The 24,680-nt window shown below is 43.0% G+C and overlaps 1 protein-coding gene across 1 annotated transcript in view; it reads left to right on the top strand.

Annotated features, from left to right (window-relative positions):
• Window positions 1–24,680, top strand: part of LOC123378771 (von Willebrand factor D and EGF domain-containing protein-like) — a 258,695-nt gene that overhangs the window by 152,158 nt on the left and 81,857 nt on the right. Inside the window, exons 16-18 of the mRNA XM_045032909.1 lie at window positions 4,641–4,755; window positions 11,603–11,853; window positions 13,692–13,911. Of these exons, the coding sequence (XP_044888844.1) occupies window positions 4,641–4,755; window positions 11,603–11,853; window positions 13,692–13,911 (586 nt within the window). The remainder of the gene's footprint in view (window positions 1–4,640; window positions 4,756–11,602; window positions 11,854–13,691; window positions 13,912–24,680) is intronic.

The following is a 24,680-nucleotide window of genomic DNA, read 5'->3' as shown; positions in this document are numbered from 1 at the left end:
TGGACTCGGGTGCCTCAGACAATTTAATGGATCTGGAGTTTGTCCAAGCACATAAGATTCCCACCAAATGCAAGGACTCCGAATTAGTGGAGTCCATACACACATTACTCCTTTCATCAGTACCCATCACCCACCACATGGCTCCCTTAGAGGAAACTACCCTTTGAAGACACTAAGAAATTCTCCAGTTTGGACTAACTTGTGCACTGCATCCATCTGTTGTCCTTGGACTCCCCACTAGCTCAGTGCCCATGACCTATCCATCCCCTGGTGGTCAGGCACGGTATGCTCTGACTCCCCATTTTTCCAACAATCCTGTTTTTATTGTGCCAACCTGGAACCAGCAACTCTTTTGCAGCTTACTTGATCCTCCACAGAATTCAGAGATGTGAAGAGAAAATCCAAAGGTGACCCCGGTACCCTCCACCACCTCCCCAATGGCTCTGGGGTTTCCTGTTATATATCAACACCCTATCAGCATGTTTCACAACAAGAAAACTGACACCCAACCGCCGCATTGCAGCTATAACTGCCCCAGCAATCTCCATCTGGAAGCAGAGTTTCTCTTTGGGTGTATTTACTCCCTCTCCAAAACTGAAGCACAGCTCTCCCCCTCCCAGCTATTATGAGGAAGAACCTGCAAAAACCATTCACCCCTCCACCTCCCCAGTAATGGCCGTAATCTTCTTTGTGGTGAAGAAAGCTCTCTCCAGCCTGGTGTGAACTACTCATCGCTGAACAAGATTACAATCTAAAAACTACCCTCTACCATTCATTAATGAGCTGTTGAAAGACTTTGCTCCATCAGGACTTCACAAAGTTGCATCTCTGCAGAGCTTATAACTTGGTGAAGATCTGGGAAGGAAACGAATGGAAGACCACCTCCTTTACCAGGTGTGATCACTTTGAGTAGTTGATCATGCAGTTTGGGTTGTGCAACTGCCTGGCAACCTTCCAGCATTTCATGAATACCATCTTTAGGGACATCTTGGATCAATTTGTTATTATTTACATGGATGACATCCTAATTTTCTCTTAAAGTCAGGCCACCCACAATCATCACATGTGAACTTTCTTGGAGACACACTGCCGAAACCACCACAAGTTTGATAAAGCCATAGTGGAATTCTTGGGCTATATCATCTCGCCTGAGGGACTTACCATGGACCTGCACAAGGTGGCAATAATATCCAACTGAATCATACCCCAGGATGTACATGGGGTGCAATAATTCTTCAGGTTTGCCAATTTCTGTAGGCAATTTGTAAAAGGATTCACTAGCATGGTTACACCCATAACGGCATGCATACAAAAGGGGGGCTGGGTTGCCTGGTCCATAGAGGATTAGTCAGCCTTTGATTAATTGAAGAGGGCATTCACCTCAGCATCCATTCTGATTCACCCACCAAGACTTTTACAACTGAGTCTAATGTCTCGATTTTTGCCATAGGTGCCATATTGTTTCAACACGCAGGCCCACAACCAACTCCATCTTTGTGCCTTTTATTCTCAGAAGCTAACCCTATTGGAAAAAATTATATTCGGGACAAGGAGCTACTAGCTATAAATGTAGCTTTCGAGGAGCTGTGCCACCTCCAAGAAGGATACTGATTCCCAGTCCAAGTTCTGATGGACTACTAGAATCTGGACTACCTCTGGACTGCTAGACACCTTAACCAATACCAGATTTGCTGGTCCCTCTTCTTCACTCTCTCTGACTTTGTGGTAAACTATCACCCAGGGATGAGAAATGGAAAAGCAGATGCCCTATCCCACAAAGACAAATATCTTAAACTGGTGAAGAGCCCTCTACCACCATGCTCAAGGTGTCCAACTTTGTCAATCAGATGATCAACAGCAGTCTGACATCCTCCATCCACTCCCTGATGACTCCTTCATAACCCAGATCCACCAGACACTGAACACTGCAGGTACCAACCCAACTTCAAGTTCCTATTTTAGAATGGCCTCCTCAGTCACAAGGGTTGCACTTACATTCCAGAGGGAATAACTAGGCTTCAGATATTGAAACGATGCCTCCATTTGCCACTTATGGACCATTTTGGTCAATTCAAGACCTGGCATCTGGTCTCAAGAAGCTTCTGGTGGCCACTACTATATCAACAGACTTCATTAACTGCCATCCTCCTAGGACATTCAGTAATTCTGGTTGACATCGACCTTCTAACAAAGATGGCCTACTTCATCCTATGCTGTACTGTTTCTACCACACAGGAGACAGCTTGGTTTCTCCTGGAAAATGTCGTCTGCTACCAAAGTTTACCGACAGGCATTATATCAGACTTGGGACCCCAGGTCATCTCCTGATTATGGCAGGAATTTCTCAGACTCCCTGGCATTGAATTCCTCACATCATCTGCCTATCACCCGCAGACTAACAAAGAGAGAGAGTCAATCAAATCTTGGCACAGTGTCTTCACTGTTTTCTGAGTTATCACAAGAACAACTGGCTTCCTCGGCTGTGCTGTGAGGAATTCGCATATAACAATACATTCCATGCCTTAACCCAACATAGCCCATTCTTTTCAAACTATGGCTTTCACCCCTAGTTCTGCACAGACATACCCGTAAGTTACCCAGTACCAACCACTGCAAGATTTAGCCTCCCATCCACACAAGTGCACCAGCAGATCAGGGGAACACCTGTAGTCTGCCAAAGAAGCCTGTAAATACCGTGAGGACCAAGACCATCAGACTCCCCCAATCTGGGCATAGGAGACAAGGTGTGGCGCTCTGCCCAGAATCTTAAATCGAGCCATACATCTGCCAAACTATCAAAACCTGGACTCTTTCAGGATTACATAATGAGTAAACTCAGTGGCTTTAAAGTTACAGCCAGCCAGATCCTTGTAAATATACCCTATCTTTCAAATCTCACTTTCAAAGCCCTTCACCGAGAACCTGCACCCAAACTGCGCCAACCCACCACTGCCACCCATAACAGTTCATGGACAAGAGTACTTGATCCACCAAAACACCTTAACTCTCAATGAGTTAGTAGAAGACTCCAGTACCTGGTGGACGGGGAATGCTACAGTCCGGACATGAGGTCTCGAGAACCAGTAGAGAACATCCATGTCCTAGGCCTACTGTTGGAACCCCGTCAGTAATACCCTGAAAAACTGAGCCCTGAGAAGGCGGGTCTTGATGGGGAGGTACTGTCAGGATTCAGTGCCTGCAGCAGAGCCAGTCTCTGGGCAACCTAATGAGGGCAGCTGGCCTATATAGGATGCTTGATTGGCTACTCCACTTGATTGGTGGGAAGAGTCAGCTGACCAGTTCTTAAACCCAGCAGCAGCAGCCTGGTGGTTGCTCAAAGCATTCGTCAAAGGTGTGATAGCGCCTCTTCGTTCCCTGCCCTCCTTCTGCCATGAACGCAACCTTGCCTTACGCCTGGTAACATAACTCTGATTCCTGACTTCGGGTCTGATCCTCAGCTCTGGCATCTGATGTCTGGCTCCAGTTCTGACCCTCAACTCTGATCCTGACTTCAGCTCTGACCCTTGGCTCTGGTATCTGGCCTTTGACTCTGGTTCTGATGCTGAGCTTCTATTCCTGGTCACCAACTCCTGCTTCAAACACTGGGCCTGATTCCTGCTCCAACCACTGGCCATGACTGCCCAGGTCCCAGTCTCTGACACTGGGTCTCCCAGGTGAGTTCCTTCACTACTGGGATATTGTGGGGTGGGGCTTCCTCAACTTTTATTATTAAAGCTGCTACACATTGCATGAAATAATCAATGCTCACTGGGTCAAAGAAAGAGTGAGACTGATTCTATAGCCCAATGATTAGCGCACTTACCTGGGATGTGGGAGAGTCAGGTTCCAATCCCTACTTCAATGACTAATTATTTAGTGGAACAGCTTCATCAGGAGACATTGAAGGAGATACACTCCAAAAGGTTTTGTTAGAAATGTATCCTATAACCAGAGTAGGCTGTCACTATGGAAATTCAACATATGCCCTATAGAGAGATAAAGTCCACATCCAATTGACTAAAATTAATGATATTCACTGGGACTTTGGTGTATTTGAAAATGTTACTGTTGGTTAAAATAATGTCATGGAAACCTAAAAAATAAAATGTTTCCTTACTACATTTTTATTTCATTCTGTACTGGGTTGTTATTGCCATTGAATTTTATTATTATTATTTCAAAAAGAATGGACAGAAGCACTTAATTTTTTTTTTAAAAGGAGTAAAATTCCAGAACATCAAAATTTTTAGCAAGTGTTCTTATGGAGCTTATTTTTGAGTGTCACCAGATAATCATCATATTAGCATGCCACAGCTGGTGGTAATAATCACATACAGTACATACACATTTCTAGGAAAAAAGCTGAGTTCTATCAAATTTGACCATGACTGTGACATTACAAGTTGCCTAAGATAAGACAGACACAGACACTAGGATCATGCACTGAAACTGGAAAACTCTATGATGCTTCAGGAGTGTAAAGATGCACTTGTATTCTCCCTGGAGGACAGAGTGCTAGCATTTAAATTGTTCTTTTTCTCTATTCCGAGAGAAACAGTAGCTCATGCTTATCTCAAGCAATTACTAACTGCTAATTTCTGTCATTTTTCTGGTCTTTTTCTTTTTAATTTATTTGGCAGGAAGAGACTTGTAACATAGATGGACTATGCTACAGTGAAGGAGATTCAAGCCCTACCAGTCCATGTCTTCTCTGTGAACCTGACATTTCTAAATTCACGTGGTCTATTAATGAAAGTAAGACAGATTTTTCTAAGATTTACTGGCATTTTGGTAAGAATGCAGTATTACATTCATTAAGTTTTAAACTGGGGCCTGATTCTGCAATCTGTGTTCATTGCCTCAGTGGGTGTTTTGGATGCACAAAGAATACAGGATTGTGATTGTGTCTGTGTGTGTGTGTGTGTGTGTGTGTGTGTGCTACACTTATATGCAAGCTTCTGGTTTTAGGTTGAAACCTGGCAAAACGTCAAAGAACTAAAAAAAAAAAAAACAAAAAAAAAACCCACCTAAAACAGGAGTTTAGGAACTATCCACACAGCACACACTTGAGATTTATCATTTCTGCAATACTGAAAACTGTTAGCCAAGGGGGCTGCTGGTCCCAAAGACATCCATGCTCCTCTCAAGAGTACAGGCTTTAAAGATAAACCACTCGAGGAAAACAATGTATTTGAAACACCAATGGAAGCAGATTATTTTGAGGTTTTAAAATGGGCTATGGGCTACATTCTTGTAGGTGTCGCACAAAGATGTCTAGGAGAAATCCAACAACCGGCAGGTAGAGCAAAGGGGAGAAATCATTCACCCTTATGCCTCTCCACAAAACCTACAGGTGCCCCTCTGAGGCCTTCATGACAGAAGTCATGGTGAAGCCTTCTGAGACAACTCCTAAAGATTAAGGCCTGGGGTCTACATTTGTGTGTATGTACCAAAAAACGTAATATGGCCATTACCCCTTGGTGTAACCCTTTGTGCAGATTATTCGTGCTCCTAACAGCAATGATTGTCATGGATGTATGTTCATGTTCACACATGTGCGTGCATAGCATTATTATTGAACTGTTGTTGCAATAGATACATGCACTGTTGTGGAGAGCAATTACATGTATACCTAGCATTTGGTTCTGTGTTGGTCTTCTGTAAACTTGGTCGTTTTGTCATGCAAGGGGCCCATGAGGATAATGACTATTAAGGTCCACCTGAACAAGAATATTGGTGGGGGAGAGACAGAAACAAAGAAATCATACTATATGTTATCATGTAGAGTATGGATAAGGGATACCTGTAAATGCGATGGGATCATCTATAGAATAGCATAAGATTTGGATTTGGATTTCTGATGCCCCAAAGTATTGGAATTGGGATTTTGGTTTAAGCTTTAGTAAAGATAGGAGTGCTTGTGAAATCTGGACACAGATCTTGGTTCTACCACCCCAAGTTTCAATAGTGCCGAGGTCCAAGATTGGGACTCAGTCCTATGTCCAAAATTGCTGAGACACTTTGAGAAAGTAAATAGAGTGATATTTTATATTCATATATTTCTCATTGGATGGAATGAAACCCTCCATGTAAATCAAAAACACTCCACTTTAGAGTCTGTTTCAGAAACACCTCATTTTGTGTGCTGTTTTTGTTACTTCCTTTTGTAACCCTCCATCCAATTAACACCTTTGTTTTTATCCACAACTGCATACCCATAGAGCATGCCATTGATTGCTTCTGGCATAACCTTTATGGGCTTAGGTTTTTTGAGTGTTTGTGACATAAAAGATAAATGAATAATTGATAGAAGCTTTCAACAGTTATGCCATGACAGTCTGCTGGACAAGCAACTTAGGTTTGATAGGATTCTCCACTTGTCTTTGCTGTGCTATTTAAATAACTGCATAATGTAAGACATGCTTTGGAAAGCAAAGGCTGAAAAATTGATACTCAAGAATAAAAGGCTAGTGCTGATTCTGCTCCACATGCTGTTTCCCAAAATTTATTGCAAAGATGCATCCAGTTGTTATGAGAGAAATTATATAGATTTAAAATACCAGACTGTGAAATGAAATTAATCTTCATATATGAGAGGGTTACTCAAAGCTAAACATACCTATGGATGAATTCCATTATGACATGATTCTTCTAAACATCAATAAATATAAACTGTACTGGTGTTTAAAAGAGAGAGAGGATGATTTTGAGTTTAAGACACTGAACTAGGACTCCGGAGGTCAGGTCAAATGCCCAGTTTTGCTACAGATTTGCTCTGTTACTTCAGGCAAGTGAATTAACTTCTCTATGCCTCAGTTTACAATTTTTAAAGTTGGGATAATAATTCCTTTCTCACACCCTTTGTCTTATCTATTTCAATTGTAAGCTCTTGGGGGTAGGATCTGTCTCTTGTTTTGTGTTTGTACAGTGTCTAGCTTCAAGGGGCATTAATTTTAAGGCATCTAGTCACTACTGAAGTACAATAATAATGTCTATGAGACCAAACTGAGATACCTTTACTCATGCTGATAAGCACCTTATTCCTCAAGATTCCCATTGAAATCCATGGAACTACTCAAGGTAGTACTGAAGTCACAAGTTAATGGTATCAGAAACGGTTCAATGCACTGGTTGTTTAATTGACAATACTTTTTCTCAAAGTTGCCTGTCCAATTAATTTGCCATTCATCAATTTGGGAATAGATTACTTAAATTTAAAATATGAATTATATATGCTGTAAGTATGTGCATATATTTGTATGTTGTTATAATTTTTCTTGTCTTCAATGCCTATAATACATCACTGGAAACAAACAAGTCTCAAATTCAAATACAATCACTGGTATACAAAGAAATCCTCTTTAATCACACATTTGCAGATGTATACAAGGCATGTAGACATGGAGATCTATTGTATACTTCAATATGCAGTTTTTCTTAAAATAGACAAAAATATTAAAAATCCCTGAAAATAATTAAACCTCATAAATCAAGGTGATATTTGATTGATGAAGTGAAGGGACAGTACCCTCCAGAACTCTGAAATGCTATTGCATTCATTTTGTTGTAACTGATCTTGCCTCTTCTACAGGGGCAGCTCTAGACATTTCGCCGCCCCAAGCACGGCGTCATGCCGCGGGGGGTGCTCTGCTGCTCGCCGGTCCCGTGGCTCCGGTGGACCTCCCACAGGCGTGCCTGCGGAGGGTCCGCTGGTCCCGCGGCTTCGGTGGAGCTGCGGGACAAGTGGACCCTCCGCAGGCACGACTGCGGGAGGTCCACCGAAGCCGCAGGACCAGCGGACCCTCCGGAGGCATGCCGCCGAAGGCACCCTGCCTGCCGCCCTCCTGGCGACCGGCAGAGCGCCCCCCACAGCACGCTTGGCGTGCTGGGACCTGGAGCCGCCCCTGCTCTTCTAGCTAAAGAGGATTTGTTTCAATTGATTTCCTTCGCGCTCCTTATGAGGTAGATCCAACCACTGGGCAATCTTCACTCGTCCCTTGAAAAAGGTTTGCATTTGCAAATCACAGCATCAGGCATACAAGAGCTTCCAGTGTTGCTTTCTGAATTTGTTACTTTAAACCACTTGCTGTAATATCATATCCTGCATGTTTTCACAAGTAATAAAAATGTGTTGTCATTTTCTGATTTCTACATTCTCAGTCTAGCAGTGTGTATAATTCCTATGGTTGATGAAAATATTGATAATACAGTGTCATCAGACACAGATCAAGTTGGGTATCATTTAAAGCCCTTTCTCCCAAGATGGTATGAAACATGACAAACACAGAACAATTATGTAGCTATATATTCAAGAAAATGTGTAAAATATAATTAAAAATTGGCTTTTAACACAGTCATGTCAAAATGCAGCCCTCACAAAGTTAAACTGTGAGCCTTTATCAACAAGTGTGTTATCAATTAATGCTCAGAACATGATACCTGATCATTTTTTAATGTTACAGGTTACTATATATGGAAGTATCAGAGGGATAGCCGTGTTAGTCTGGATCTGTAAAAGCAGCAAAGAATCCTGTGGCACCTTATAGACTAACAGACGTTTTGCAGCATGAGCTTTCGTGGGTGAATACCCACTTCTTCACTTGCATCTGAAGAAGTGGGTATTCACCCACGAAAGCTCATGCTGCAAAACGTCTGTTAGTCTATAAGGTGCCACAGGATTCTTTGCTGCTTATATATGGAAGGAGTGTTTCAAACTGATTTGCCATCACCAGCAAAAGAGAAATGGTTCACTGGTAATGATTATCAGCTTTGTTTATTATGCCAAAAGAACTATGAGGCACTGGTTAAGACATCAGCAACCAGCCAGAAATTTCTGGAATCCATCCACAAATGGTATGCAAATAGTTACATGACATACCCTACACAACTTAATTAGTTACAATCCCAAAGTAATTTATCACAGAATTTTTGTTTTTAGTTTGGTCTTGATTGTTTTTAGATATCAATGGGGAGATGAAGCGTACTGACTAGTAACTGAATCTTTGGAGAATATGACCACAGAGGACCTGGTTATACACAACTCTCAGTGGCACTTTACATGCTATAAGAAGTATACCCATAAACTGAATCTGGCAAGATTGGAGAGGAAAACATCAAGCATCAGGAAAAAATTGAAGACAATGGGACAAGTGTCAGCTGTGGGCAAAACTCACTTCATACTAGGTCCCATGGTGTGCATTTTGAGAAGACACCTACATCTTCTGCGGTAAGATGGAAGCCTGAAGGCACCCATTATGCACAGTTTCAACATGTGAGACAGATTTAGAAACTGTATGAAGCTGTCACTCTTAGTGGGACAACCCCAGAACTCCGTCAAATTTTGAATGAAACATTAACTGTGGCTGGATAACTTTCTCAGAATTAACCAAGCAGCATTTTAGGTGCTGTTTAATGCCAAAAAAGGGCAATTTTAAAGCTACAAAATGAGATTACTCACACTGGCAACACATTCGCATATGACAGAACAGAGCTTATTAATATGATAAAAGCAGTCTTCTGTGATGAGATAGCTAAATATGTCAGATGAATTGATATCTTGGGTAATGAATGAACAAAGCCTCCAAATAATTATCCAAGACTCCATCAATCTATGGGCACCAATCAAGAAGAACATACTTAAACTGGGCTCTAGTGCAAAGAAGAAAGTCAGACTGAAGGTGTCAGGGACTATTACAGAACTAACCACAGACAGGTCATTGTTTGCTTTTCATGTCCAGATCTCAGCATGATGTTGATCTACATGAGACTTTGGGAGAGTGTGAGTTTTCGGTGGTTGCAAGATCGATGTTTAAATATGATGGAACAATGCATATAGCAGACAAAAAGCAAACTAATATACATCTCACATGATCTTCCTAAGCTAGCACTGACTGACAACATGACAGGTACTTTATGGCAGCAGAGGCCTTTCAGCATGGATGGTATGGCTGAATACAAGCTCTCAACAAACCAGAAGCTGTTAACACCTGCTGAGATTTGGCTGAACACTTCATTAGGATGCTACAGAGAAAATATTGGACCTATGAAATAGTCCCACTTCGTGTTTGATATGCATGCAAAGGAATCAATTAAAAATATTACCAGAAAGAAGAGACTCCATAGTATTTCACCTGTCCAGCACAAAATCATTTGCTCCTAAAACATATCCAGTGTCACATTGAAGAAACTATGGTCTCATACTCACAGGAAGGTTGAGTTAACTTCACACGTTGCAGGAAAAATGTTCCAGCATGGAAGAATTACTCAAAGAATTTCATTGTCGCATGGCATAATGAAGCCGCTGCCGCTTTTCCAGACAAAGATGTGTGCATCTGGCTGAGAGGAGGATCAGCATGATGTGTCTAGCTATGATGCCCTAAACTCAGATAACACTGATAATAACTTTGATGAATAAATGTTTTCAGTCCTGCATGTCAAGGCTAACTTCCCTAGGATTATCAAAGATCAATGTATTTTTTAATGTAAGCAATGCATCTCTGTGTTAAAATATAAATTAATAAATATTGATTTTTAAACTTTGTCTTGAATATATATATCTACATAATCTAGATTACTCATATTTGCCATTATGTTCATTGGAGAAAGGGCTTCCAAATGATACTCAACTCAACCCATTTCCAATGACACTGTATTATTAAAATTTCCACGAACTGGAAGATCTACAGCTGGAAGCCAGGGGGGTAATGAGTCCCCCTCCTCACCATGCCACAGAGGATGACACCATTTTTACGAATCAAATGACACCTCCCTTTCCTTTATATCGCTCAGGGCTGGCTCTAGGCTCCAGCGTCTCAAGCATGTGCTTGGGGTGGCACTTTTCAAAGGGCAGCATTCCGGCCCCTTTTAATTTTTTTTTTTTTCTTGGGGTAACAAAAAACCTAACTTGCCCACAGAATGAGATTTTACTAATTTGTACTCCCAGACTATGCTATAGTGCTGAGCTTCAATCCAATTGTCACTAAAGCTCAACAACCTCACTAATCCACATACTTTATAACACACACAAATCGTACTTATTGGTATCAATGTATGGCTGATTGCTTCAGGGAGCTCTCATATTCCTAAGACTTCATTATATATATTACCAAATATACAACTGCTGTTATTAGCAGCACATGGATGTTCCAGCCAAGATTTGGGCCCCATTGTGATAAGTCCCGTCCAGTGAATCGTTAGAAACTGGGGGATCACATCATGAATAGAGCTGTGTGAGCCATTAATACAGGAACAGCTGGCTGAAGTTTGTTACTTTCAGAATTACCTATTAGAATTACAGTTACCACTTCACGTAAGAGACGGGGAAACGGGAGCAATGGAAAGGTTTAATGCCATATTGGGACTGCTCCCATATGTCTGATGAACCACAAAAATGATGAAGATTCCATATGAGTGATGAGCCAATTAGGATGGAGGAGGTTGTGCTTTCTCATGGAGTACAGCAGTTTGTTATCTCTGACATCTACATTACCGTTATCATCAGCTTTAGCTCACTTTAGTCTATTTACCAAAAAATCTGCCCTGTGAATGTTTAAATTGCAGAAGTCTGAATGTACATAATCATTGTCGCGTTTCTGCTTTTTAGACAATCTACCTCCTGTGTTCCAAGTCCCTTCCAGCCAGCTGCTGACATTTATTGGTGAGAATTTTGTTTACCAGTTAATAGCAGTGGATCCTGAAGGGTCGGCTGTGCTATTCATCTTAGAGGCTGGGCCACAGGATGCCACGCTGTCTCCTGCTGGCCTTCTTATCTGGAAAGTCGATCTGGAAGAACCGCAGATCTTTGAATTCACTGTGTCAGATGAATGCAATGCACAAAGCAGATACTCTGCTGAGGTAGGAGGGGAACATTAAAGGGAAAAAACCTGTTTATCATGCCATTGGTTTAGTGCAGTTTCTGTTATGGCTAATAATTTGTTACTGTCTTAAAAACTGAGACTTCAGCTATTTCTTAGTAAGTGCATATTATCTAGCATGGCAGTAATGATCAATTAATCAAATAAATATCTCTGAGAACATAGAAACAATATATAGAATGAACAAGAGCAGGTTCTATTGATTGCTATTTGAAAGAACACTCTTGCACAGCCTCTTAATAGTTCATTAATCGGCTTTAACATTCACAGTCTGCATTTGAATCTTTGAAAAAAGCACATAACATAAAAGACCAAGTTTTAACTATAAAGGGTAGATTATAACTCATTCTCAGTTATATCTTTAGAGGGTACCTTGCTCTTATGTCATTACTCCGCAACTTTGGTTTCTTGTGCATTGCTTTGTCTTTATTGTAAGGTGCTATATTAATCCTGTGATAGCATGAGCTAATGAGATGAATAAGGTGGGGCGCAGACTCTTAATACCAGAGCAGTTTTGCTAATAATGGATAATTGTTGGAGATGCTAATGAGACTCACATGCATAACAAAGTTTTATCCAAAATAATCATCTGTAGAGTTCTTAAAGAAATGGGGAAACTATAACTTAGTTGTTACTGATGGGTGTATTAGAAATGTATAGCTAGATTTTATAGCTAGAATGTGTCTTTATTAGCAGCAAAGAATCCTGTGGCACCTTATAGACTAACAGACGTTTTGCAGCATGAGCTTTCGTGGGTGAATACCCACTTCTTCGGAATCAAGCACTTGCATCCGAAGAAGTGGGTATTCACCCACGAAAGCTCATGCTGCAAAACGTCTGTTAGTCTATAAGGTGCCACAGGATTCTTTGCTGCTTCTACAGAACCAGACTAACATGGCTACCCCTCTGATACTTGTGTCTTTATTAAAATTCTTTGAAATCCTTTCTTTGCAAGTACACGGCATAACTGCACTTGAAGCTGTTCTCTATATTTGGAACAGAGACAATCTAGGAAATGCATTCCTGCAAAGACATTTGTTAAAGAATTAGTGGTCAACAATATAGGCAGGCAAGCAGTTAAAAGGTTATGTATTTCTTCTTTCAAAACTAAGCAACTAAGGAATTCTGCCCTCAGATACTCAACAACAACTACTATTGTAGCCAACAGGAATTTTGTTTGCATATTTGAGGTTAGACTGTCCCCCTACATGATGGAAGCTAAAATCCAGCTTTCAATAGTATAAATAAATAGCCTTCATTGTGAGACTAGCTCTATGGAAATACTACATTGGTTAGAAGGAAGTTTTTATTAGTAATGGGTGGGAAACAGATTTCAAAAAAAATTCTCATCCCAAATTGGGATGAAAGTCAAAATCTCAAAAATTTTCACTCATTTACAAAACAACAAAAATCAAAATATCTTGTTATATTAACTTCTACACATTTTATTTTCATTACAACCTTTCCTTATTTTTACCTTGTTTTATTATAAAGTAAGTCAAAGTTCTAGATCCAAAGTTATTTTGAATGAAAAATGTCACTGATTCCTTAAAACTGTCAAAACTGCACATTGATGATTTTGATGATTTTGAAATTTTTTTTTCAAGTTAGGAAATTCATCAAAACCAACGTTTTCCAGCAAACAGTTTAGGTTTCAACAAATCAGCCTTTTTCATCAAAAGAAGTGTTGTTGACATGTTCCTGACCACTCTACTTTTTATAATGATGTATTGTGAGTTTGCATTTCAAGTCAAACCTTAAAAGATAACTAGATGCACCTTCCTCTGTGATTATTTATGACTCTTTTGCCTTCTCCAGGTTTTAGTGAAGCCTTGCAGCTGCATGAATGGTGGATCGTGTGTTACCAATATTAACTTCCCTCCAGGAATTGGTGAATATCTCTGCATATGCCCCAGTGGATTTGATGGAAACTTTTGCCAGGAAAATATAAATGACTGCAAACCAAACTCATGTGGGAGTGGCATGTGTGTGGACCGTGTAGATAGCTACACTTGTAAATGTCCAGCTGGTTTGAAAGGTAACACATCAGTTCTTCTAACTCCTATTTGATCTGATAAGGACTGGGGGGTTTTCAAACACAGTGTAGGATGTCCATAAACATTTGTCAAGTGGGCTGCATGAATCCTCTCTCTCTGCTGCCATGACTCCCTTTCTTAGCTTAAGGCAGGTGGAGAGTGTGTAAGTACAGCCATTGGTTGTCTGTGCTGAGGGAATCAAGCAACCCAAAGCTCCAGCCCATTGAAATCAGAGTGGAAGCTGTGGTGCTACGAACTATTCTGACCTCAGCTCCTCCCCTTCTAATCCCCACTCCGCCATCCAAGCAGGAGAGCTGGGGAGTCCAGAACAGGCAGGTGGTCATATTTATGGGCTTCTGGGGCTGCACTAAGCTGAACCGAGTAGTACTGTCAATGCTGTCTGAGGCCTTGTCTACACTACAGGACTATTTCGAATCTACTTAATTCGAATTTGTGGATTCGACCTTATGAAGTCGAATTTGTGTATCCATACTAAATACACTAATTCGAACTTCTGAGTCCACATTAACGGGGCCGGCGTCGACTTTGGAAGCGGTGCACTGTGGGAAGCTATCCCACAGTTCCCGCAGTCCCCGCTGCCCATTGGAATGCTGGGTAGAGCCCCCAATGCCTGCTGGGGGAAAAAATGTGTCGAGGGTGGTTTTGGGTAACTGTCGTCATTGAACCGTCAATCACGCCCTCACTCCCTCCCTCCCTGAAAGCGCCTGCGGGCAATCTGTTCGTGCACTTTTCTGGTCAGTGACAGCGTGGACGCCACAGCACTGCAAGCATGGAGCCCGCTGCGATCCTCGCCGTTTTCTCCTCCTCGCACTTTATCGTCCACCTCTTCCACATTCAGCTGCTGAGAAATTGGGCTACTTTTCAATGGTTCTGCAAGCACTGGGGGACCATAGGGGACGTTTTACCAACATGAACGTCGTATGGCCGGGCAAGGTTCCTGATGCGTGTGTTCTCAGGAACTGTGGGCTGCTCAGACGCCTGCTGGAAGGTAGTTTCTTCCCGTACCACGAAATAACTGTTGTGGATGTGCATTTGCCTATAGTGATCCTCGGTGACCCAGCCTGCCCGCTAATGCACTTGCTCATGAAGCCCTATACAGGCGCCTGGGACAGCGACAAGGAACTCTTTAAATACCAGCGAGCAGCGTGACCTGTGACTGTTCAGTTTCTTTACAGAGAAGCTGAACCTGCCCCTGTTTCTTTACCCAGTTACTGTTGACTCTCCTCTTCGGTTAAATACCCCGTTCTCCCCGTTTCCTCCACTTCCAAGACACGTGTAAAAATAAAATACATGTCACACTGTTACTGAGGAGAGGTTTCTTTATTCATGACTTTTCGTTAAAGGGTCGAAACTGGAACGCAGACTGCGGTGGGTAGGGTGTGCGCTGATGTAAAGACCGCCTCTAAACTCAAGGAATGACAGGCTCCTGCTCCTACAGCGGTCCGCATTGCCGGACTGCTTGTTTCAACGGAGCCTGCCATCCCTCCTTTTTGGGATTCTGTGTGCGGGGGGCTATGTGGCCTTGTGGCGGAGGAGGACGGATACAGATTCCTCTGCTGCGTGACTCAGCGGTCCACGACAAGGACCGCTGTATAAGATCTGTACCTGCCCTCCCCCGCTAAAAAGTCACATCCCCACCGCCCACACAGAACCTGGAAACCACCTCCCATACCGACCACGGTGCCTGCTGACTGCACTGTGTGTGTTACCCGCTGCTGATCCGGCCCCCGTGTCTGTACCCTGCGAAAGGTGCCTGTCCTATGCAATTAGCAACGCACTTCCCCACGCACCCCATTCAAACACAGTCTTCAGTGAAGAAACATGACGGAAACAGTACTTAACAGCAAAGTATTTTTATTACTTAAGTACACAGTTATGGGATGGGACTGGGATTGGGACTTGTTTGAGTCCGGAAGGGAAGGACTTATGCAAACGTAGGGTAGGAGAGCTTTTGGTTACTTGAGCACTCTGCTGGGGTGCAGTGACAGTATTCACGGCCCAGGGCGGGCATCCTCGGGTTTTTTTGTGGTGCGGGGGGACTGGGTCTGTGTGGCGGGGGAGGGCAGTTGCAGAGATACTGCCGGGGGCTCTGTCCTGCAGCGGTCCTGCAGAACATACACAAGTCGCCGGAGCGTGTCCGTTTGCTCCCTCAGTAGTACAAGCATTGCTTGAGTCGCCTGCTTGTGTTCCTCACGCCACCTCTCCTCCCATTCGCTGTGTGAGCGCTGGTACAGAGAGACTTTCTCCCTCCACTGCCTCTGCTGGTCCGCCTCGGCTAGGTAGCAGCCCACACATTCATCGAAAATCGTGTCCCTTGTCTTTTTCTTTCGCTGCCTAATCTTCGCCAGCCTCTGCGAGGTGGATGCTGTGGCAGGTCTGGAGACAGTGGAAGCTGTGAGATGGGAAACAGTTAGTTAATTCCTTGCAATGATACTTTTTTGCGAACAATTAACTGAGTCTAGGCTGTCTCTGTGAATTTTTTGTTGAGACCCCTGTGCCTGCTGTTGCACAAATCATTTGCGCGGTGGATTCTGGGTAAATGTCGCCAGTCATTCCTTCCTCCGGGAAAGCAATGGCAGACAATCATTTCGAGCACGTTTTCCATGAAATGCCCTGGCACACGCCATAGCGTGGCAACAATGGACCCTATTTTGCCTTTTGTATATGTCACCGTATGTGTACTGGATGCCGCTGACAGAGGCGGACCAGCAGCGCTACACAGCAGCATGCTTATGCTTTTGCATGACAGCAGCGATGGTTACCAGGCATACTGCACCGTCTACCATACCATGAACTGGTAAGAAGACGGTAATAAGATGGTCATGGTTACCTGTCCTTTTGCACTGCGCCATTTGGTGCTGTCATAAGTGCCCCTGGTCGATCAGCCAGGGGCGCAAAAGCAAAATTTGGGAATGACTCCCCGAGTCAATCCCTCCTTTTTGGGTATCTAAAAATAGAATCAGTCCTGCCTAGATTATGGGCAAGTGTACTAGAGAACCACTGTATCATACAACCAGAGACCACAGCTGCTCTCTGTCCAATCCTGCATAAATTTTGAGCTGAACGCTATTCACAGGGTGTGCTCCTGAAACAACCCCAGCTGTTCATTCCGTTCTTCCCCCAGCCTTCCTGGGTTCCAATACCATTGTCCCCCCACTTGTGTGATGAAGTAATATAGAATGCATGAACAAGACACAGGTAGTCGTTTGTGAGAAATGAGTGGAAGGAAGCCTCCAGCTGCAATGATAGTCCAGAGATGACATTAAGGGGTGTGGAGGAGGGAGCCACTCATCCCTCTGCTAGTCCAGGGGCAATTGAATCTTTTCTTTACAATGAAGGGTGGGGGCTGATGGAGCTCAGCCCCCTGTTGCAATGATGAGGACGGTTACCAGCCATACTGCACCATCTACCATGAAAAATTAGCAACAGGCGGCCTTGACCGACCGGTCCCAAGCAAGTTGGTACGGTTGTCATGGTTACCAGCCCTTTTGCACTGCCCCATGTGCCAATAGGCTGATGGTACAAAAAGATGGAAATGCATCCTCATCATCAGCCATCCATAGCGTGGGGGGAGCAAGGATGTTGGTGTTGAGTGCTGCACCATCGCGTCTATCTGCAGCATTCAGTACAGATACGGTGACATGTAAAAGAGTCAACAGAGGATTGTTTTCCCTTTAACTTCTGGGGGTCGGGGGGCTGCGTAAATTGCCGAGCTATGCCCCGACCCACCGCGGACACTGTGTTTGACCCTAGAAGCATTTGGAGATCAGCCAAGAATGCAAATGCTTTTCGGAGACAGCAGGAACTGTGGGATACCTTGCGTCCTCGTTCCCCCCTCCCTCCATGAGCGTCCATTTGATTCTTTGGCTTTCCGTTACGCTCGTCACGCAGCTGCGTGCTGAGTCTGTGCTATGCCGTCTGTCCGTTTATTTATTAAAAATACTTTGGACCAGGCGTAACGTAACATTTCTTCCCCTACTTAGATGCAGGAGTGTCCGAGCGAGATCACCGTGAGGACGGGCACTGAAGGAGATAGAGAGCGCATGCTGCGTGAAATCTAGCACGAACCACGGACCTATGCAGCCGTGCTCTGGGAGGCAGTGCTCCCTGAATACCGCGTGAAAGCCTCGCGCGGAAAAGTGTGCTACCACGGAGCACCCAATAAGGCAGCTCCCCAGGAACCTCCTGCTGATGCTTATCGATTAACGGCAGGAGAGCTTCGTGGCATTCTCCCAGGAGGATTTCTGTTCTATCACCATATATACAGAGACCTCCTTTTCACACACTTCAGATTCCTGTTATATTAAGAATAAAAGTTAACATGGTTAAAGCACTTACCGACAGATCCTACCCCTGATTCAGGATCCGGGTTCCTGGCCGGGGAGGGTTGGTAGGGGATCTCCGTGACGGTGATGAATAGATCCTGGCTGTCGGGGAAACCAGCGTTGTAAGCGCTATCGCCTGCCTCGTCCTCCACAAACCCTTCCTCATCTTCCCCGTCCGTGAACATCGTCGAGGAACTGTCCGTCGACACTGTCCCATCATCAGAGTCCATGGTCACTGGTGGGGCAGTGGTGGCAGGCTCCGTAGCGTCCGTTGGCCGCTTTGATTTTTTGGTAGGCTTGTCTGGGGTCCTTGATTTTCACGCGGCGCTGCGTTGCATGACGGCTGTATCCTCTGTCTGGATCATGGCTTTGGAGACCTTCTCGTAGGTCTTTGCATTCCGTTCGTTGGAGCGCAGCTCCGAAAGCACAGACTCCTCGCCCCACACACCGATCAGATCGAAGAGTTCCCGGTCAGTCTATGCCGGGTCCCTCTTTCTATTCAGAGATTACATGAACTCCTCTGCTGGAGAGCTCTGCATTGCTGCCGGTGCTGCGGAGCTCGCCCCGATGTGCAACCAGAACGTCAGATTCAAACCGCCCAGACAGGAAAATGAATTCAAATTTTCGCGGGTCATTTCCTGTGTGGCTGGGCAGAGAATCCAAGCTCGGGCTGCTGTCCAGAGCGTCAACAGAGTGGTGCAGTGTGGGATAGCTCCCGGAGCTACTAAGTTCGATTTGCATCCACACCTAGCCTAATTCGAACTAGCCATGTCGAATTTAGCGTTACTCCACCTGCCGGGGTGGAGTACCAAATTCGAACTAAAGAGCCCTCTAGTTCGAATTAAATGGCTTCCTGGTGTGGACGGTTGAGCGGTTAGTTCGAATTAACGCTGCTAAATTCGAATTAAAGTCCTAGTGTAGACCAGGCCTGAGAAGGAGCAGAAAGAGGGCAGAACTGAGAATGGGTGACGGAAAGGCAACTAGAAAGGAGAAGACTGATGTTGGGAGAGAGGGGAGAAGAGCTGAAAAGGGTGTGAGACAGATTAAGAAGTTTATTGTAGCAGAACCACACTGCCCTACCTGAAGCTTCATTAGTCACTGGGCCTTAGTCAGGCATAACAGGGGTTCCCAGCATGTTGCTGGTACAGTGTACTGTTCTCTGCCTGGCTAGACATCTCTTCTGACCCCTGTGTAGGACGTACAGAGCCATTGTCCCACTTCTTCGTGGTCACCTTTTTGGGTATCTGCTGCTCCTGAGAGTGATAATAAGCAGCAACGCCCACAGTCATGACAACACAAGCACTGCAGCTGTGGATGACTCTCATGCAGACGGCATAAAGGGGAAAGACATATTTCACCTTTCATTTACCAGGAGCAAGAGATTGGGTGGGGTGAGGGAGCAGGATGAGATTGAAGGACATGAGGGAAGGAATGAGAGAATGCACTGCAGGGACAGTCACAGATGGGAAGCTTCAGGAAATGCAATGAAAGGAAAGAAAGAATGTGGTAAAAGACTGAAACCTGGAAAGAAATAGTATAAGCATCAAACAAATAGTGTAGGCTAAGGGGCAGACATATCTGGACCTCCTACAAAGGATTTAGGCCTTTGGTTTTGATTTGCAGTGAATAGTTCAATCACTTGTACAAGTGAGCAGGTAGATGCAGGAGGAATTTCCATCTCTAGCTGTTATAAAGCAAATCTTCACCTGGTATAAATTGTTACAGTTCCACTGAAGCCAACAAAGTATACAGATCTACACCCGCTGAGAATCAGATCTTGTGACTCTTTATGATCCTGTGATCTCTTTTTCTGTTTTAAGTGGTTTTGCTGTTAAAATAATTTTGGACATGGGCATAATTCTATACTCTTTGGGAGGATACTTAAAATAAACCACGGAATGTTTGCTGACAAACCAAAGTGGTCTTGTGGGAGTATTTACAATACAAAATAGTACATTTGCAAAATTGCTAAAATTACTTATCTCAGATGATATACCTCCGTCATTTTCATTTTAAAGTACAAGTTAAAGAAAGATAAAACTAAACCAGCCAGCTACATCCACATAACTTCCTGCTGCTCATAAATAGATTCAAGTCATTTGCTTACTCTGGCTAATTGGAAATATTGATATGTTGTTGAAAAACTAGAGTGTAAAAGCACATGATAAACCTTACAAAGAGATTAAACAAAATGTACAGTACACATTGTGTTGGGAATGCACTTTACAAAAGTTCTTATTGTTTTGTCATAGCAGGAACTTTCTTCAAGAATGTTAATATAGGGTGCAAGCCAATTTCAAGATTAAAATAGGAACTAGACCAGTGATCCCCACAAACTTGTTCCGCTGCTTGTGCAGGGAAAGCCCCTGGTGGGCCGGGCCGGTTTGTTTACCTGCCGCGTCCGCAGGTTCGGCCGATCGTGGCTCCCAGTGAATTTAAATGTTTGCACCAGATAAGAAACCTTTTTGAATGAAGTCACTTATTTATTGGCAGAATAACTACAACACAACAGTGGCAGTGAAAACTTCCTCCGATACGCCTCACCCCTGTTCTCATCAAATCTTCAAATTCTTATTCCTTTCCATCTCCCCTGATGCTACTAATATGGTAGCCATGTATAAGCTTTGGAACAATCCCACTCAGAAGCCCCTGTGTTTCACAAAGTCTAATGAATCAGCCACAAAGAGTAACGCCTCTCAGTTGCTGTCAAACCATGCCAGATTAAAATCAGTTGTCTAGTGATGAAAGGTCATTACCGTTCTTGAGTCGATGTCCCCTGGAACTAAACCACCTGTCAGTGTGGATACTCACAAGTTCAGTTCTGAAAGTTACACTCCACTTTCAAAAACTGAAACAATCAAGTTCACACATAAAAAAAACATACTAATTAAATAGTATTGGCTGCTGTGCACTATAAAACTACTGCCCTACTGTTGGAAAAGTGACTAAAAGTAGGGTCAGAATGCCCAAATGCACAGTATGCCCATTTAAAAATCTCACTTCAGTTTAGAGGGAGGAATATCCATTTTCAACAAAAGCCAGCCAACAGATTTTACTAAACCCTTATGAAAACAGAAGAACAGTCATGCATCCCTGCAGCTCGTACCCTGCACTTCTCTTTCGGCAATTCCTTCACTGCTCCTACTTGTTTTCTTCGAAGCAATTGACAACTGTAAAGTTGCAGCAGGAACGAAGAGAGAGATTTCTTACTGAGACATGACAACTGATACTTTTGAAGCTAAGATACAGGCTAGGATTCCCTTTGCTGGCACACAAAGAAAGCACACACATATTCATGCTATAACCCAGGATCTTCTTCCTCAGCTCCCTTTGAAGCAAAGTATGCACTAGCAAATAGGATCCTGGGGGGTATCTAATCCCCCTTCCGCCTCCCTCCACACCCTTCCATCCATGGTGTTAAAGCTCTGTCAAAGCACTTCACCAGGATACATACATTGTACAAACTCCAGTGTTTTAGTTGGAAACTGTCATTCTCACTGCAAGTTCTGAAGTAGGGAACAGGGAGGGTGAAGCAATATGCCAACTCCTTAAATAAATGGGATTGCAAAAGAGCTGGGACTAATAATGGGGGGGGGAGAATCCCACAATCCAATAGGCAAGTCAGCAATATATTGATCAGAATTAGGTCACGCCTCATCTAATATCTTCATTAATGTTCAAGAAGATGGAGTAAATGACATGTTAATGAAATTCACTGATGACCCAAAATGTAGAAGGATACATGAACAGCAGTGAGGAGCGAGAAAGGGCTTAGAGAAATTTCAAAACATGGGCAGAAAATAAATTAAATGAGACCTGGAAAAAATGCAAGCCAATGTATTTGGGGAGGGCAAATTCAGATAGTAAATAAGAAGAAGAAATCTTGAAAGAGACCTGTTGTGTAAGACTGAGTATGGAAAAGAAATTTAGAAAGGGAAAGTGTAAGATGAATATCCAAAAAATACCCTAAGAGTGAAGTTGATTGAAGTCTTCTATTCAGCTTGAGAATATAGTCTTGCAAGGAGAGTTGGAGAAACCCCATTACTCGGGACCTTTAAAACTGGGTTTGATAAACCATTCAGAAAACAGTATAGGGAAAAATTCTTCACTGGGCATAGGGAGATGGACTAGCTGACTAATTAGTCTTTTCCAGCTCTCATTTCTGTGGGCCTGATTCTGATTTCATTTTCACTGGCATTAATCAGGAGTAACTCTAGTGAAGTCAATGAGCCTGATTCTCCACTGAGTCGCAACAGTTTTATCCTGCTGCATTCATTCATGTGGAGAGTCAGGCCCATTGGTGTTATATTAGTATATGAGAATAAAGACCTATAATTCCATGGGAACCAGCTTGTCTTTGTAACCAGCTTACTGTTTAAAAACCCTTAAAAGATATTTTCAGTATGATTTAAAGAACACTTTGCTTCTACTTACATTTTGTTGGAACAATGGATAAACAGCAGATTGAAGAATATCCAACACTTAATAACGTGTTATTATCATGACTATGAAGCCATGGGTTATGATTCCTGTCTGTTGAAGGACACGCCAGGTTTCACTGATCACAATTTTTCTTGCACATTTACAAACAATATACATTATTTTTGCTGTATTTTCCTGACCTAAAAATACTAAAACAAAACCCCAACCAAATAAACAAAGAAAGCAACAATAAAATAAAGACATAATTGAGTGAAACAGGAATACATCTCAATGTTTTAATAGAAGGTGAAAAATTATAAGCAAGTGAAGCTTAAAGCCAGCTGGGAGGCAGAGGATTTTACTTCAGGACAAGTTCTGTGACAACAATGTAAGCTCATCCTTGATGTTGTATTTATGTCTCAATTCCCCAGAAAACCATCAATAATCTAATGGGAAGGCAATGCTATCATGCTCAGGTGACACCACCATTTTAGCACCAAATCTTTACAAATGATAGTGAACAGGTAGTAGAAGCAAAATGTTAACTCTTTTAAGAGTTTCCCAAATGCCATTTCTAGAGAAGAAACTTACTAAACACAGGATGCATTGTTAAGTAGCTGTGATCCAAGTGAAGTATATCCCTGCATTCCTGAGCATGACATCAGAGTCTCAGGGCTTGTCTACACTACCGCTTAAGTCAATGTAACTTACATTGCGAAAAAGCCACTCCCCTGAGTGATGCAAGTTCTGTCGACTTAAAGTGGTGTCCACACTGCGCTATGTCAGAGGGAGATGCTCTCCAGCCAATACAGCTTCCGCCTCTCGTTGAGATGGAGTAATTATGCCAATGGGAAAGTGCTCTCCCGTTGGCATAGCGTGTCTTTACCAGATGTGCTACAACCGTGCAGCTGCATTGGTGCAGCTGTTCCAATGTAGTGCTGTAGTGTAGACTAGTCTTCAGTGAGTCTGGAAGTGAGAATGGGACTAGACATGGGCAGGAGCTTTTGCAAAGTCTGGGGAAAGTGCCTTCTATCTATCTCAATGCACTTCACAAATATTAATTCATTTCCCTTCAACACCAATATTGTCCTCACTCTACTGATGGCAAAACCAAAAAAACCTCAATATCCACTGACTGGGAATAGAACCCAGATATCTGGAATCCAACCACAAGTGCAATAACTCAATTACAAAACCACCATGGAGCCATCTATAAAATGAAATGAATAGTTCCTTAATTATTTTTAAAAGCCTTTTCTAATTTTATACTATTTCTCCAGTAATGGAACAAACTCTAGTTTATCTTATAGTACATAATACTCCCAGAATCCTCAGTTATATTATAGCCCTATAACTCAAAATGGTTGGTTACTTATTCTTCAGTATATTTAATAGGATCACACTCAGAGTTTGGTCCTGCATCCCTCAGTGGGTCAGTCCTCTGTAAATACAAGGAGACTGATATTTCCCTTCTCAAAGTTTTGTTGTTTTTTCTCCCTCCAGAGATGGGAGAGCAGGGTTTGCACAGAAATAGCAGGACTTTCAGCCTCCACCTCTGTAGAGGGAGCCATCTGAGGCCAGCATCATCTGTCCAGAGTTGTGGCTATTAGTTGTATTGTAGCCCTGCCCAGAGGCACCAATCAGGATTGAGGCCCGACTGTTCTAGGGACCCTACACACACAGTAATACACAGTCCCTGTCCCAAACTCCTTTCAGTAATACCACTTCACCTGAACCTTAGCTACCTTGTCCATATGCCCCTGAGATGGTCGGGTGCTATTTTAAGCCCAATGCCATTACCAGTGATATTAATATAATATAATCTTTACACTATTATTAAAGTCAAATGAATTTTTAAAGTCTGATTTAACTTTTCATTTATGTTGTTTGCCTTTTGCAATTTTCTCAACCCAGTTTACTCAGGCTCACTTTGTTTATTAGATGGTCAGTTTAACTAATATGGTCAGTTTCCTTTTTAGGTTCCCCTGAACTAGTCCGGTGCT

The sequence above is a fragment of the Mauremys mutica genome, chromosome 10, assembly GCF_020497125.1.
Source record: "Mauremys mutica isolate MM-2020 ecotype Southern chromosome 10, ASM2049712v1, whole genome shotgun sequence".
NCBI classification, from domain to species: Eukaryota; Metazoa; Chordata; order Testudines; family Geoemydidae; genus Mauremys; species Mauremys mutica.
The sequence above is the reverse complement of the archived record's forward strand: the minus strand, read 5'-3'. Positions and strand labels throughout refer to the sequence as shown.